The following is an 18,324-nucleotide window of genomic DNA, read 5'->3' as shown; positions in this document are numbered from 1 at the left end:
TACAGCTCCCAAAATGCACTTGGGACTGTGGCCAAAGAATCCTGACAATGAGGCGTGTACACAATGATGTTAACAAGTTGTTAGTTTTTCTTAATAATGAACATGTTCCCCAGTAAAACGATCTAAAATAAACATTACAGTATGCCAACAGAAGGCCCGTGGTAATCATGGCAACTGTGGACGTATTTACCGAAAAGACTACAGTGTTGTTGAATGTCTTTTAGGTACTTTCCACTGCCTGTTACTCAAGCTGCATGTAAATGAATGGTAGTTAAAAACCTAATACGCAACTGTTTTGACCTCAGTGATTTTAGGTAATTCCCATATATACGAATATTCAAGATTATACAACAGTAGTCATCTTTGGAAAATCAGCATTTTGTGAGTTTCTCTATTGATCATTATTCAAAATATCAGCATGTTTTTTTCTGATAGAAGCAATAAAAGCTGTAGCATTACCAGAAAGTGTTGTCTACTGTCAGTTTAGGTATTAAAAGAGCTGTAAGTCAATTTAGGGAGTGATGAGGAGGCTTGAGATATATTTGATTTTTAACCACACATTTGCATAGACAACCGGATGCGTCTTGAACATTAGGATTCACACACTAGCCTGCGTAATTTGTGTGTTACTAGAAGATTCCACTAGACAGCACACCAGAGAAATAAGTATATAAATAGGACTTCCATATTTGGATTATGTAAAATCCACCAAAAAAACACAAAATTGAAGAAGAAGCATGATGTAAAAAATAAACGAACGTCGAAACTCGGAGGTTACTACTTCAATTCGAGCATATACTTTGTCATCCTCTTACTGCCCCTACTGGTCATGTGCATATTGCATCTAGCTGACGTCCTGCGTTAATTTCCGAGGATGTGCACAAACCAACGCGCCAAACAGACGCAGGCTACAAGGCAGCCATCATGCATATATGAACGTATAGTTAAAAGCAAGTATATCTCCAAACATAGCAAGCTCACTGTAGAAGCAGTAAAGTCCCTGTTTTGCTACACATAATATGAAGCTTTTCCAAAAATACTGAAATATAGTTTTCACATCAAATAATTCCCCTCATACTGACAATACTATGTGTATTTTTACAAAAACCTGAGGGTCATTCCTTTTTCTTGTATTCCCTTTAGAAAATGGTGTGAAATGGTCTACATTTTGAGTGCTGAGTACTTCCCCCCAAATCATATGACCATTGATCATTGTTCTTGTGTGAGTTTATCAGCTGTAAGTGGCTTCAGTTCATATTGCGTCCTATTGACCACCGCTTTGTGTGGAAACCCTTGACGCTCTCACGCGATCTTACACCCACCGACTATGTTGCACTTTGCTCGGCAGTCGCTTGCTTCTTTCTCAACGACTTTGAAACAAAGACGTCTTTCAAAAGCAGTCTGCAAACACCCTTGACTTCATTTAATTCCACATTGTTTGTTCTTAAGTGTTCAACTTTCAGGTTCTCATTTTCTGTTTTCTAAGAAGTGATGATAAATACCAGCGAAAGAGGAACATACTGATAGGATCTTCCCCTTTCACACATATGTAAATTAAAATATATATGTGTGTGCGTGTGTGTGTGTGTGAATTATTGTAGCTGCACAGACACACAAACACGAAAGTAGCAGCATTACGAGAATACTTAGACACACATACACACACACAGACCGACAGGAAGCTGTGCAGGCAGGTTGTCTGGGCCGAGGGGAAGCAGACCCTATTCAGTGACTCTGTTAACAATACTGAAACGGAAGCTGCTCATAGAACAGGAAGTGGAGAGGCAGATTGCAGAACAAACTGAACCTCATCTCACCCTCACCACCAACCCCGCCTCCCCCTTTTCCCCACACTAACTTACTAACCCACCCACCCACAAACACATCACAGACCGTTGTTCGTTTTGCTGGGTGATAAGTCACTTCTAAACTAGTTCGACAGCTGCAGTTACATCGCTAACTTGCCGGAAACAAGAGCACGGCTAAATAAAGTGGCTCCTAAAAGTGGCTCATTCTGGGCCTTCAAACACTAAAAACAGTACCTGATCTAGCGCCCCTGTCTAACTGCCCCCTGAACTATTTACACACAACTCCTGCAGTGCAACACGTTAAAATATGATCACTTTGATTGAGAGAGAGATAATCCTAAGTGAGCATTTTAATGTCTGAGTACAATCATCAGAGAAAAATGTAGATAATAACCTAAGATGCAAAGATGATGGGTGGTTAAAGTCATAAAAATGTTAATAATGTGCCAAATTAAAGGAATACTTCAACATTGTGGGATATAAAATTAAATTCTTTCTTATTGAGAGTTCAACAAGAAAATTGATACCATGCTCAACTACTTTAACTCTGAAATCTTCATATAATATTTATTGTTACTTGATTAAATTTTATATATGATTTTATGAAAATGAATTAAATATATTGAATTATTGCTTCAAGCCACTATCCAAAAAGTGAAGCCAAATAATTTGGATCGCCCCCTGGTGGCTGGTTGTAGTATAGGTCATAAGTCCCACCCCCTCCATGTTAGCAGATGGGACATGAGCCAACCTTAAAAAAACAAAGTACACATCAATTGATTTCTTTCTGAAGATAGTTTCTGTCACTTTAGGTACCTGGTTAAATAGTTACTTAATGAAATAAAAGGGTTTGTGGTGTCATGATTGACAGCTGTGACAGCCACTCTCTGAGGAGGCGTATCCCATGGGGCCTTCATCCTGTTTGACCGAGTCAGTCAGCCTTACAAACCTTGGCATAAACAATTGGCAGGTATATTTTGGTACTTGTTTAAATTGGATTGAGTTTTATATAGTAAGAAAAAAAAAAGTATTGCAATCTATTCTAATCTAGTCTGGCTTTTATTGCTCTCCAGGCTGTACTGTCTTATGAAATGATGTTAGACTGTGTTTCGCCCTCAGAGGAGCAACACTGTTGGGGAAGTTATTTATTGAATGTGAAAGCTCATCTCGAGTTAAAACGCCTGTGTCAACACTTGTCAGTCTGAGGTTGAAAGTGGCGGTAAGTGACTTTGGAGGGCAGTTCTCAGTTGTCAGTTTAACAGCGTCTGTTTTCTAGTGTGACAGATTTGCAGATAATACTCTACCTCTGTTTTTTAAAAGAGTGAATATTAATCCAATGAGTATTTCAATTAACAGGCAATACACTTGAATTGCTTTATGACTAATGCCTAAGTACTTTAAAAGACAGCTCTGTTAAAGGTCTTACAAAGTCAAACCGTGGGCTAAAGTATGTATGAATATATTTCTGTAAGAGTATTGAAAGAATACTGTTGAACGAGTTGGCCTTGGAGGATATGCAATCAAAGCATTATGCAACAAAAAGCAAAGGGGCAGAGGAGGCAGGCAATATGCATAATTGCCAAGTTGAAATCCAGCTGGAGACCCATGCTGTGTGTTATCCTGTCAGGTCTCTATGTCCATAAATACTTTCTAGGTTCTACTTCATGAATTAGATGGTAGAATGCACACTTTATAATTGCAATTACATTATATTTAGATTCATAGTATAAATGTTTCCCCCAGATAATCTACTATATTTTAATGGTGCAAACATAAATAACTGTTGCACTGTGTTGTGAATAAAATCTTATGACTTTTGGATCATTGGCTTGAATCCCCTAAGCAGTTGGATAAATCTACATGGATAAAGTGATTAAATAATATAAAGATTTTCTCTCTCTACCCTCAATTACTCTGAGCAAACTTCCCTTGAGGCACCCTAAAATGCTTCAGCAGTAACATAGCGAGGGTCCAGATGCCAGATTTGAAAGCTAGATTTCCCATCATGCCACTAAGGAATCACTGAAGTATTGATGAGAAACCATATTGAGATATAATACCGTCATTTTGTGCTATGAGGCAGTACAAATCTTACTTAATGGTGCTTTAACAGTGTGAAAAACAAGCTGTGATTTATGCACATCTGCCTGACCTCAGAGAAACGTCCTCACAAACTCTGTTTACGAGCCGATGCAAGCCCACCATCCGCCATTGTTGTTTCCCAGCGCAGGTTGACCGATTTCAGTGCAGGTAGTTTAGTTTGAGTTATGATCCGAGGAGAGGGAACTAATTGTGATGGCGGCTCTTTCTCATGGTGCTTTATAGAGGTAGGTGGAAGAGGTTATTGTGGTGGTAATAGCGGTGGGGAGGATTGATCCAGGTATCTCATTACTCCTCAACCTCCTCCTCCTCCTGCTTGCCTCAGTGATGGAGGGATGACAGCAAGGGTTGGACAAAGATAAAAAACAAGGCTTTTGGGGGAACGAGTGAAGGAGACAGGGGTTTGATCGGTATTAAAATGACCAGAGTGAAGATTTAGAGTCAGTTTGATGTTGCTTTGCTGTGAGAAAGAGAGAGAGAGAGAGAGAGAGAGAGAGAGAGAGAGAGAGAGAGAGAGAGTGTGTGCATAAAGAGTTGATGGATGAACTGCGGTAGGTACAGTGTGCTTAAATAGACGCAGCCTTTCTCTCAGTGTGCAGTAGAGAGAATATTATGGAGATTAGGCACTTTAATGTAAAGAGACACACACACACACACACACACACACACACACACAAACACACACACACACACAAGGAACAGTGTGATGCCGCATACATATTTAAGATTTAAGCATACAGCTTTTCACCCACAACAAATACACCCTCACACTTTTTTTGTGTTACTTGTGAGGACATTCTATTGATTTGCATTAATGCTGGATGCTTAAACCTGTATCTCATATCTTAACCCTCAAATAAACTACACATTTACAATTTACACATATTAAACAGCCTCATGAGATTATCAACACCTGCTGCAAATAGAGTAAATATTTTCGGTTTATACTTTTTATCTAAAGCATAATCTTAATTACAAGCATAATTTCGACATAATCCAATAATTAAAATATACATAAACCTGCTGTATGAACTTGTGTGTATAACTATGTGCTTAAAGCTCGATCGACAGCTTCGTTTTGGCCACTTGGGGGCAGCAGAGCAACCTATAAACCCAACAGTGACACCCCGAACCATTGTTATAGCCAAAGTATCAACAAACAGTTGCCTAATCACACAATATACACACATAGAGCATCACAGAGCTCTGTTTTGGTCTCCATCACTGTTTGAGGGACATATCTGGCTCTCTAGCTGCTGCTAGTTGCTAACTTTGTCCGTCTGTTGTTTGGTGCTGGCCAGGTAGCTTACAGTTGGTTTACTAGAGTTTATTTGCAAAAAAACTTGGAAATTAGGTTTATGAGAGAGATGAGACTCATGCCAAATTAAAGTTTTTGTTGTTTTGAGCTTTTTTGTGAGCTAAAGTTTGTGGAGTGAGTTATAATGCCACACAGCGCTGGGGACAACAGCAGAGTTGGTCATAATTCTCTGTTGGTTTGACCCCTTCCACAAAGTCATTTGACCTATCGATCAGTGCAGCTTTGACTGACTGCAGCCTTAACTTTACTGTATGTCTCCAAAATACAAGTACACATACTTTAACATTCAAGTCCACTATCACAGCTCTCACAGTGTCACTTTAGGACACAGCAGGAGTTGGTAGAGAGCAAAACATGAGCTAAAAGAGAGGGAATAGTGGACTTACATTCACCACGTGGACAGAAACATGACTCCAAATGAAATATAATGTTGCTCTGTCACTGTTGGATGTGATAATAAAAGTTTGTGAACAAGTCAACTTAAAAGGTGGCGATATGTGTTGTGTTCACAGGTTGTTTCCCGCCAAAAAAAACAGATCAAACAGGTTCAAAACTGCTCTCCACAAATGCAGAAGTACAAGAATACATTCACTGACATCAGGGTGATACGGTAGCTCTGTCGCCCTCTGCTGGCTGGTGGCAGAACTACTTGAAACAAACAGTCCAAGACCATCTTTTATGTTTGTTTCTACATACTACTTTTACGAGAATATAAGTTGTGTCTCTGTCAGTTACAAGACATCTGCAGTCGTTTGTATTTATTTATTAATTCCTCTTAGAAAAGAAGCCTATCATTCTGCTGTCTAGGCAAATTCACTGTTTTATTAGATCTCAGAAGTGCTTTGTTCTTTAATTCCCATCTTCAAAACAGAGCTGGGTAAAAGCCTTTAAATGGTTGTTTCTACTTAGATAGTTTTTTTGTTTTCTGACACTTGTATTTATTGTCTTGTGTAAACAGGACACTCCCATGCAAAAGAGGGATTATGCTCTCATTGAATACGTGAAGATTGAATGAATGAATAAAACATATGTTGACAAGAAGTAAATTCTAACAGCAACTTTGTCTCATCTAAATCCGCTTTTATTGTGATTTAAATAACTTGTTTTCCTAATCCACTTTTCTCTGTCGCCACGCTTCTTTCTGATCTTTTTAACTGCCAAACATTTATAAAATAAGTAATGTGGCTGTCATTCATATAAGATAACAGGACAACAGATTTTTAAGAAGGCATCCTTGACGGGTATTTTTTCTAATCTGATCATGTAATCCAGGGATTACATTCATTAGCTGGTGCTGCCCGTTTGGCAGTCTGGAAAGCTTCTGTCTCACCGCATGTCTCTTAGACCACACACACACACACACACACACACACACACACACACACACACACACACACACACACACACACACACACACACACACACACACACACACACACACACACACACTGACAGAAGCATGTTTGCTGACACACATATCTCATACACTCTCAGTGTCTCTCTATGGTGGGAAATTCAGTTTCACACCCTGATTACTTCACACTTTAGCCTGACTATCTCTGTCCCTACTACCTTTATCTCTTTAAAACACACCCACACACACACACACACACACACACACACACACACACACACACACACACACACACACACACACACACACACACACAAACACACACACAAACACACACACACACACACACACACACACACACACACACACACACACACACACACACACACACACACACACACACTCTTCGGCCTGTGTCAATCTTGCCGTCATACTTCCCATGTCCCTCTCATTTTGTAATTTTCTACATATCAATACAATAGTTTCATAACATTTTAAACCATAGATACCCTTCAGGCAGACAGAAGAATAGGCAGTATCTGTCTTGTGTCACTATTTTGCGCTCATGTTTCTCATATTTTTCAGTCAAACATTTAAGATGTCAGAATTAACAGCTGGAGTTTTTGATTTTGTAATAATATTGTCATTTTCTTTGCTTTATCTTCCAGTCATGAAGAACAATCCAAAGAATATTTCTGGTCTTGAAACTACATGCATATGATTGTCTTACACTAGCTAATATAACCAAATATAATATCAAGATAAAAATTGGAGTTTAGAGTTTAGGGTGGTACTGTTAATCTCAGTAGCTGCAGCACTTTCACAACATTTTCATTTTCCGTAGAAACAAATGTTTTTCCCACCCAAAATCAAGCTTTATGGTGGGTACATTTTAAAACACTAGCCTCAGTTTTTAATGTGGGTGAAAAAACAACAACAGAGCTTTTGTAAAATAATATAACAATGGTCAGACATGGTTGTAAAAACTTTAACACAGCCAATAACAAAATACGGCTTTTATTCCAGAGTCTTCTTTTTCATATTGGTCTGTTTTTTCTCACTTTGTACCAAAAAAAAAGAAGAGTTCTTGGAAATGATCACAGGCATGTTTCCATTTTTTTCTGACAGTTTATAAAAAAAATGAGTCATCAAGCATGAAAATAATTAGCGGAGTTGCAGCCCTGAAGGAAGGTGAAGCATCTCTACACGAAAGATTATTCATCAAAAAAAAGAACAGCAGAAAAAGAAATCAGCTATCATTATCAAAACCAGTATATAATAACTGTGTTTACCACTTCTAAACCTACCAGTAAGACCAAATAAAGACAAGTTGAAGGGTAAGATCAAGTATTTCCTAGATCTAGTATCTAAATCTATATAAAATCAGTTTAATACAGGTCTATATGATGCAGTCACATTGACAATGATCATATAAAATGCTATAAAATGTATATTTGATAACCTTTCATTTCAAATGTACTCATCAGGATAAATCCCTTGAGATGCACCATCTCGTTTTCAATTGGTTCAACAACACATAACATTACATAACAACAGTTATGAGTGACAAGATACAATCAGTAGAGCAACAAACAGCAGAAAATGCAATCATTGAAAATATTACTACCACATTATGGCCACAGTGGCCAATAACAAATGAACAGCGGATGGTTTAACCAACTAGCGCCATAGAAGTAAGCAGTAGATCTGAACAATGACAGCAATGATAGCAAGTACAATTCATATGAAAGTAAGAAGTCAGTGCCTGCTTAAACAATAGAAATGATGAAATGGATGTAATGTTAAGAAGTAAGTTATTCCAATCTGATGATGCTTTGAACTGGGAAGTAAAACTGAAGTGAACGGTACAAGATATTGTTGTAATCAATCAATCAATCTTTATTTGTATAGCGCCAAATCACAACAAAGTTATCTCAAGGCCCTTTACACATAGAGCAGGTTCTAAACCGTACTCTTCAGGTTTTAATTTTAAAGAGACCCAACATTCCCACATGAGAAAGCACTTAGCGACAATGGCAAGAAAAAACTCCCTTTTAACAGGAAGAAACCTCAGAACCAGACTCAAAGTGGGCGGCCATCTGCCTCGACCGGTTGGGGTAGAGGGGAGAGAGAGGAAGAATAGGAGAGAGAGAGAGTAGCACATTGAAAATAAACATTGAAGCTAGAAGGTCCGGGACTGGAGTCTGTCATCCGGACGTCTACAGGCCCAGATTACCTGTGAGACGAGAAAGCACAGACAACTCCGGGGAAGAAGTTTTGGTTATTGAATGCATTAATAGTACATGAATGTTATTGGATATAGATGGATGGATAGAGAGAGAGAGAGGAGGAGAGAGGAGCTCAGTGCATCGTAAGAAGGTGGGATAGTTGAAGTAGATACATTTAAATATAAATTGAAGCCAGTGTGTGTTGTTTCTTGCAGTTGGAGATAACTGATGAAGTGTGTTGTACATTGTGCAGTGATGAGTGATGAGTGAGAAAAAAGCACCCAAAAACAAATCTGCAAAGTCTATTATATGCATCACAGTCACAGTAATCAAGAAGCAGAGCATTTTAGCATTCTTGGTTTCCAAACAAAACATGGGGAGGCATATAAATTCATTTGTAAGAGTTGAATAAAATATGTCGTTTTGTTTATTGTATCTACTGAGGGTAGATTAAATGCTACTCTGAGGTCATTTAGGAAAGTTGAACACACTGCCCAGTTCGGACTGAAGAGGAGCCAGAGTGTTAAACCAGGGTTGCCTTTTCAAATCTCCCCAGTCTTAGTGATACATTCACCACTGTAGATTTTTAAGGGTCTTTTCAGTGAAGTGTCTGCTGTGCTGGATGAAACTGATGCAAGACTTCAGCTTGTTCTGGATTTGCTGAAATGGGGATGGTACATTTTTTAAAGGAATTTTTAATGATTTTGCATTTGAGTAAAAGAATGCCAAGAAATCAGTAAATATCTAGGAATTTCACTCAGTTTTCCAATTGGTTAATTGAGTTGTCTGAAAAATAAACTCATTAATGTAGATTAACTATTCGTAATGTTGATGGTGATGCTATGTTTATACTTTTGGACATAGAAAGACAAACATAATAGTACAATTAATATATGCCAATCATTATTATTTAATTAGAACATTATTTAAGGATTAAAAACACACACACACAAGACAAAATAAATAAATCAATATATATAAAAATATACAGCCATCCATTGCTCATATGATTGTTTTTACATTCTACACCAGCAGAGGTCAGTGTTGTCCTATCTATCTATCTATCTATCTATCTATCTATCTATCTATCTATCTATCTATCTATCTATCTATCTATCTATCTATCTATCTATCTATCTATCTATCTATCTATCTATCTATCTATCTATCTATCTATCTATCTATCTATCTATCCATCCATCCATCCATCCATCCATCCATCCATCCATCCATCCATCCATCCATCCATCTATCTATCTATCTATCTATCTATCTATCTAGTAGCACAAAGGTGTATGTGTGTGTGTGATCTGAGACTTAAGTGACTCATATATCTACCAAAGGACAAACTGACTCATCGACCATATAGTGATCCTTTGACCACTTTGGTGTGTGTGTGTGTGTGTGTGTGTGTGTGTGAATGTTTGCAATTACTTATTATTTATTAGCTCACAGTGGGAACCTTGTTTTTGTCACATCAAATTTGCTCCATTCAAAATTATATTGATCCGATGTGTGTGTGTGTGTGTGTGTGTGTGTGTGTGTGTGCGCGTGTGGTTTCTCTCCGTAATGAAGGAGCTTTCAGGATGTTTTGTTACAGATATGCAGAAGAAGAAGAAGAAGGTTATAATTTAAGCCGTGTGTGTGTTTAAATCTCTTTTCTTTGTTTTTTGTCTAGACGTTCATTTTCACGGACACGGAGGATGAAGATTTAAGTTCCGAAGGTAAGAAGCAATATTAAATCTAATTTACACTTCAATTTAAATTTAGATTAAGATTTTTGTGGAACACAGTTTTGGCCAAAGGTATGCGGACACACATTTTTTGTGCCTTTTGGTGTGTGGGGCTTTTTTCATGGTTCAAATTAAGGGAAATCCCAACATACATATATTTTATGGTTTTGTGATGACATGATCACCAATCACACTTTCGGTGTCTATCTACATTTGGCCGTGAATATTCAAGCAGGGCCACAAAAAATAAAATCTCAACTTGTTTCAAGCTTTTCAGCAAGCATGTCCATGTGGGCCCCATAAGGGTTAAATCTGGGCTGCAATATGGGTCCCACGTGGGTTTATCCACAGTTCCCATGGCGGCCCCGCTTGTGTTTGCCCATATGGGCTTCAAGTTGGTTCCGACTGGGTTTCAGGTGGGGCCCAGCTGGGTGAATTACACTTGTGGGGCCCATGTTTATGAAACAATATGGGGCCCTTGCAATTTGCCCTGTTTATGCACAGCGCCCGCTTAGCCCACTTACCTCCTTTATGGGTCTCATACAGTCAGCCCACCTGGGCTTCACATGTGGGGTCCATGTTACTGAAACCATGTGGGACCTGCAAGATTTGCCCAGTTCAAGCCCATGCCCACTCAGTACCCACGTAGACATGCTGGCTGGGTTGGGGGTTGATTCATGATTTTTTTGATTTTTTTGTTTGCCTGCAAAATGTAGAATTGAAACGTCACAGTTGAAGCAAGAATAATGAAAGACTTCTGAAGGCTGGTTACAATATACATAAAGTCTAGTAGTTACTTGGATGTAACTCAACTAAGTAGACCATCTGCTCTTGTTTGTGTTTCTTCACAAGACATCAGCCTGATATCTGCATCTCACTTTAGCTTTTTCCAGCAAGTAGAGACAAACTGAACAAAGTAGGTAAATTGTACATTTGTAAACTACTCAATTGACTCCCAGTGCTTCCAGTAACCAGAGATGATACCTTGCCAACAAACACAAACCAAGAGCGCAGACCAGTGTGCAGAGTTACAGTTAAATTCACTACGAGACAGCCACAGACAGCTCGCCACCTGGAGTAAAAACAGCTGTAAACTGCAGCAGATGTGCATGTGGTGCAACTAATTACATCACAGATTGTCGTGGCTCAAAGCAGCTAATGTAGCCAGCTATCATCTATATTACTTTTAGACTAAAAATAATCTTTTTGTATATAATAATAACTTCATTTTACAATTTAAACATTTTACATATCGCACAAATACAAAAATTTGAATAAATCAAATTAATTTGAGATATTGCCCAGCCATATATTCAACTTTATCATTATTTCTTTCTTTTGTTTCTTTTTGTCATTGCTTTCTTTGTCCCACTTTTTCATTTTCCCTTATTTCTCTCATTCTATCTTTCGCAAACCTAATCTGTTGCTCACTCTTCCTTCCCCTTCATCTGGTTTTCCTTCATTTTCTTGTTCTCTCTCCCTTCTTTATTCTCTTCCCTTTCTCCTTTAATATTCCCCTCCCAACTCTCCTATATTTTTTCCTCTCTCTCCTTCCATCTCTCTTTCTCTAGCTCTGTCCCTCACCTCTCTTCTGTGTCAGCAGATTGTACTGCCACCACTTATTTATAAGAAACAGTATTACTGAGGCAATATACAAAGAGATGATTGAGCAACACCTCTGGCACTAAATACATCTAGTTATATGAATAACCCCCCCCCTCTCTCTCTCTCTCTCTATCTCTCTCTCTCTCTCTCTCTCTCTCTCTCCAGGTTATAACATGGTGGTAACAGGCTGCCAGTCAGACCACAGCCAGCAGGCTCTGTCCTGCAAGATGTCTGCAGAGTACGACGGCTTCATGGCCTCAGACAAGAGGTGAGACAGATTAATGTCCGTCTATCGTCCCCCTCACACTGGATTTAAAGATTGGATTAAGATTACAAACTTTAATGATCACCGCAGGGAAATCTGGCAGGTGCAGCAGCAGGTAGAGGTGAGCGGAGAAATCAAAGGAGTATGTAAGTAATCTCATGTGTAAGGATTTCATAATCGTACACACAGGTCAGAGCAACTACAGTCAGAATTTTAAAAAGGGTAATCTTTGAAATTCTTAGTTTTGTCTTTGCTGTTTGGGGAGATCAAACAGTTCCAAAAATTGAGGATTTTTTAAAGTAAAAATAAATCAAAATATGGCATAAAATAGCTTTTATTTGGTCTGTATTATCATTGGAAATAGAAATCTATGATGAAGTCTGGATAAAGGATGGACACCAGCAGGAAATCTCTTCAACATTTTTAGGATGTGTGGCAGCAAATTTAATGAAAACTTTTGCTGCATCCTATTTCTTCACTTCCCTTTTCCCCCCTTGACTAATGTAATGCAATATAGTTCAAAAAACTTCACCACACTTTGAAGATGAATAAAGATGAAGAAACTCCAGCAGCCCCAGTTGATGTTTTTTAAGTACAGGTATCTGATATCAGAGAAGTCCTTGGTACAGCGTATACATGCATACCATCACCAAAAAAACCTAAGGCATACTGGAGAATAATCACTTCTTATAGAGTATCTTAAATCATGCCACCTGGGAGGAGAGAAAACATGGGAAACTGGGTCAGAACGATCCATCCAATGCTGCCACGTTATCTCATATCCTGGAGCCCAGAACATAAAACATCTTGCATGAGAGATCATGAAGGTGAGAGAGGCCCTTTAGATTAAATCACCATGTCAGGATATTTATTAAAACAACCTTTTTTGAAAACAAATTCATATACATTGAACATTTTTCTTCCACACCCTGTTTGGATAGTGCAAAATAATTGTTGAGGACTCTCCATCTTCCTCCAAACACAATTTGTTGTACAACCATACCTGTGATTTGTGACCACTCTTACATAATAAGGACCAGTGTGTTGGAGTTATTGGGAGCTAGCAGTGAGGTTGCAGATCCTAATCCTCCCTTTCCAAGCATGTAGGAAAAACCTACGGAAGCTGTGAAACTCTCAAAAAAAGAGGAGAAGCCCTATCTCGAGTCAGTGTTTGGTTTGCCTGTTCTGGTCTACTGTAGAAACATGGTGGGCTGCATGGAAGAGAACCTGCTCCCTATGCAGACATACAGGGCTATAATGTAATGAAAACACCATTATTCTTATTTTCAGGTTATTATACACTAATCTAAACATACTTATATTCCATTTCTGCCAACTGATCCTCCTAAATCTTTCACAATGGTCCTTTAATGCCTTACATATAGCTAAAAAAAGATGAAAAGTATGAAGAGGTAGTTTACTCTAAATAAAAACAAATAAACAATAATGAAGATGTAATTTTAAGGTATATAGTGTGTCATAAGCAACATGATAAGAAGAAGAAAAAGGAAGCTCCTTTAAACAGATTCTACTCTACTTGCTTGCTGAATCCCATTTAAGAAGGTTGTAAAAGTGATAAGATGTGCAGGTAGTTAAATGTCACAACTCTTGAGTATCATAAAACTTCTGAGTCTTCCCTCTGTCAGCTGTTCGGGGGACACTTTGTGGTGATTAACGTGGAAACTTTCAACTTTCCTAGATCTTGAGGTGTACTGAAATGCCACATTAGTTTCAGCCTCAGTAAGGCGAGACCATAGAGTGTGTAAAGACTGCCTGATTATGAGAGGATCTAAGGTGGATTTAACTCTCCTGTTGTCCTCGAGTCAAGGAAGGAAGGGAGGAAGAAGGAAGGAAGGAAGGAAAGGAGGGAGTAAGGAAGGAAGGAAGGGAGGAAGAAGGAAGGAAAGGAGGAAGGAAGGATGGAAGAGAGGAAGGAAGTATGGAAGGGAGGAAGGAAGGATAGAAGGGAGAAGAATGAAGGAAAGGAGGAAGGAAGGGAGGAAGAAGGAAGGAAAGGAGGGAGGAAGGAAGGAAGGGAGGAAGAAGGATGGAAGAGAGGAAGGAAGTATGGAAGGGAGGAAGAAGGAAGGAAAGGAGGAAAGAAGGTAGGAAGACGGAAGGAAAGGAGGGAGGAAGGAAGGAAGGGAGGAAGAAGGAAGGGAAGGAGGGAGGAAGGTAGGGGGGAGGAAAGAAAGAGGGAAGGGGGAGGAAGGAAGGGAAGGAAAGGAAGGAAGGAGGGAAGGAAAAAAAGGAAGGTAGGGTGGAGGAAAGAAAGAGAGAAGGGGGGAGGGAGGAAGGGAAGGAAAGGAAGGAAGGAGGGAAGGAAAAAAGGAGGGAGGTAGGGAGGAAAGAAGGAACAATCAAAACAGACGGGGTCAATTTGACCCGGGAGGACGACGCGAAGGTTAAGGACACAGATTTGTTGTCTTTATACTTTATTTAGCTTTCTAACCAACTATTTGTTAATCCTTAACTAAGTTTGTGTGTGAAGACCCTCTATAGGGCGACATAATGTAACGTAAGCTACGTCATTATGTGTCAGACACACTCTGATTCAACTCACGACGCTGCTCGAAGCTATTTTACTCCCCGTAACAGTATACTGGATAATTCTTTGTAGAATAGAAGAATAGAAGCTCAACTGCTTGTGTTTTTAGTGTGTGACTAAGGCTGAGATTGTCTTATTAAGATGGCAGAGAAAAATGAAGTGCATTTCAATTTTCGTTCCAAGTTCCACTTTGTTATTTGGACCGAAGAAGGAAGTGAGGCTGTTTGGTTTGGAGAGAAGCCTTTTGTGTTGTTGGGCGGCCACCAGGATGGCAGAGGGAACAACACAGCATGTCAATTTGGTACCAGCAGCTTTTTGTAATTTGGATTCTGATGTTGCAGTAAGAGGGCCCGTTTGGTTTGGCGTGAAGCTTTGACATCGTGTCCAGTCATTAAGGCGACAGAAGAACTCAAACAGCTTGATCACCCGCTTAGTAATACAGTGAAATTCATACTACATGGGACAACATGAGCTCATAGAGGGAGAAAACAGAAGGCCAGCTGTATTTCCTGTGTTATTATTATCATTATTCTGTTTTTTACAAGAAAGTCTGTTTTAGAAAAAATATTTTAATTGGGATGTATTACACCCAAGAGCCATTTCTTCTTGAAAATAGTGTTCTTCTCTTACATAGACACAGTAGTCTACCAGTAGCTTATTTGCAGCTTTTCTATACCAGTCTGACATTTATTTTTCAACACAAATATGCAATAACACAAGCTGACACAAAACATGTATTGTAGTCTCAGAAATAATCATAAAAAAGTCTTAGACAGACATACTTTATCAACAAAGTTGGTATCAGTCATTATAACTAAGAGCCGTATCTGCCTCTCTAAATTTAAATACGCCTATATCTATGATGGTCGTTGATGGATAGAGTGTGCTACTGTACATCTCACTATAAAAACACACTTTGTGCAGTTCATAGTAACTAGTAAGCTATATTAATGGTGTGTTGATATATTTAAAAGTAAACTTAAGACCTAACTTTTTAATTTGGTTTTCAAGTGAATTTTATTTATTCAGTAATCCGTCTTTTATTTTCTATTTTAGCCTGTTTTACCGTTTATATTACTTTTACTCTTTTTCTCCGTTTAACCCACTTTATTTTATTCTTTCCTTTTATATAATTTTAATATTTCTTTATTCATATTTTATAACCTTTTTATTTCATTTATTTTTACATTTTTATCCTACCTCTGGTGTTTCCTCATTGCAGAGTCTTGAGAGTTATAATAGTGTTAATAGTTATAATAGTTCCTATTTTTAATTATTTCTTTCCCCTGTTTTTTACTTGTTTGTTTGCTCTGAATATTTAAAGCACTTTCCCGATGTGTGAAATATGCTATACAATAAAGTTTGATTTATTGATTAATATTTGACTCAACTCAGAGCTCTACACTTTATTACACACTTGTGTTAAAAAGTATGTAGATGGCAATTATTGAGTACAATTAAGCCAACTATCTTAGTAGGCAGAAAGAAGCATGCTACCTAAGATAGCTACATTGAGAACAGAAATTCATAAAAGTTCATAAAACTAACTATACAACCAAAATTAACACATTTACTTACATTTGCAAAGTTGTACTAAGCTATTTATTGCTTTCTTTTAACTTTGAATTTACCATTTACGCGATATCGATCTCTTTCTACTCTCGGCAAGAAAGTGAATAAGCTGTCGGAAAATGTTGAACTATTCCTTTGTTTATGTTTATTATGATGTATCTTCTAGCTCTGGTAATTTTAAGTGTATGAGAGATTCATTCTGTGCAAGACTGAACTCAACAAGGAGAAAAATGAAATGTAATTTAATCTCTAATGTGACCTTTTGTAGACAAGATGTAAAGCGTAACGGAGAGGGGAAACGCAGACCATTTAAACACTGTAAAAAAACAACACTTTCTGTATTCTTGTTTTTACTCCTCAGGTGGTTTTGTCATGTGGACGATGATAACTATGTGAACCCGGAGGCCCTGCTGTCCCTGCTGTCAGCGTTTCCCCAGGACAGTGACATCTATGTAGGCAAACCCAGCCTGGACAAACCCATCACTGCTCACGAACTGCTGGAGGGAAACGCAACGGTATAATGCCACAGTTTTTATTTTCAATTCCTTAAAGATTTTGTCAAAACCCTGGTTTACCTACAGAGGAGCTTTCAGGTTACTTGGTTCCTTCAACCTCTTCTAATATTGAAGTTCAGCAGAGTTTAAAATTCAGTAACATTATGTCACCAATGTAGCTTTGACCATAGACTGTATATAAGAAATGGACGTAACATCCGTGACGTCACCCATTAGTTTGTGGACTGCTGTTCGGAAGCCAATAGCTTCGGATCTGGGCAGCGCCATCTTGAAAATTTCCGGTGCATGCTGGGAAAAATAAAAACACGGATTCTACTTATATGGGCATCAGGAGGAGCAAGAGGCGCCCTCTTGAACCTGTGAATTAATCAACCTGTCAATCACGACGTAGCCACGCCCTAATGCATACCCTGCTTTATCGTCAAATATAAAATCAGGGAGGCCAAAATGTCCCAAATGAACATCATACTGCATTGAAGAAGGCTTTAAACTAGCGATTGAGACCATAAAGACATTTTGAAAATGTTTACCGAGGTTAGAAATCAAGTGAGAAGTTGGTGAATTCTCCATTGACTTGTATAGAGACGGAAGTCCTTTTGACACCAAAACGGTCGCCCCCTGGTGGCCTTTTGATAGAATGCAGTTTTAAGTTACTTCCGCGTTGGCCTCATTTCAGAGGACTGGAACTCCCCGCCTGGCTTTGACACATTTAAATGTATCAATATTGTTTACATATCAATAAATATAAATGTATAATATAAAATATAACAATATCGATAGCTGTTTCAACTTATACAATTTAAGGTTTTTGATGCTTCAAAACAGCCAAAAGACACTTTTTGAATTTAGGACAATACAACATGTGTCTCCCTTGGCTTCTCATGAATGACAAAAAAAAGATTTCTTTACTGCATTCATACCGATTCATGCAGATGTCAACCACCGTGAATGCTCACACAACAACATATTTAAAAAGTGAAATACAGAGCGAATTACCTGGTGGTGAAAGGCTTCATCAGCATTGTGAGAATTCATTTGACAAGGGCTTGAATCTGAATGTTCATTCATGTTGAATGGATGTGTATTTATATGTAAAAGTCCTGCACTATAGCTTTAAAAACTGGCTTTATAAATAAACATTCACATTACAATATTAGGTTGTTACAAGTTGTCATGTGTCGAGATGCGATTATGACACAATAGCTTTATATCGCAAGATAATCAAGTCATGAATGTACGTTAATATAATAGTAATAACTTTTAACCTTATGAACAAGT

At 38.3% G+C, this 18,324-nt stretch overlaps 1 protein-coding gene across 1 annotated transcript in view; it reads left to right on the top strand.

The window, feature by feature from the left end:
- Positions 1–18,324, top strand: part of mfng (MFNG O-fucosylpeptide 3-beta-N-acetylglucosaminyltransferase) — a 103,458-nt gene that overhangs the window by 2,219 nt on the left and 82,915 nt on the right. Inside the window, exons 2-4 of the mRNA XM_062436746.1 lie at positions 10,487–10,532; positions 12,312–12,414; positions 16,893–17,046. Of these exons, the coding sequence (XP_062292730.1) occupies positions 10,487–10,532; positions 12,312–12,414; positions 16,893–17,046 (303 nt within the window). The remainder of the gene's footprint in view (positions 1–10,486; positions 10,533–12,311; positions 12,415–16,892; positions 17,047–18,324) is intronic.

Source organism: Scomber scombrus, chromosome 2, assembly GCF_963691925.1.
Source record: "Scomber scombrus chromosome 2, fScoSco1.1, whole genome shotgun sequence".
Taxonomy (NCBI): Eukaryota; Metazoa; Chordata; class Actinopteri; order Scombriformes; family Scombridae; genus Scomber; species Scomber scombrus.
Note: the sequence above shows the minus strand (reverse complement) of the source record. Positions and strands in the feature narration are given on the sequence as shown.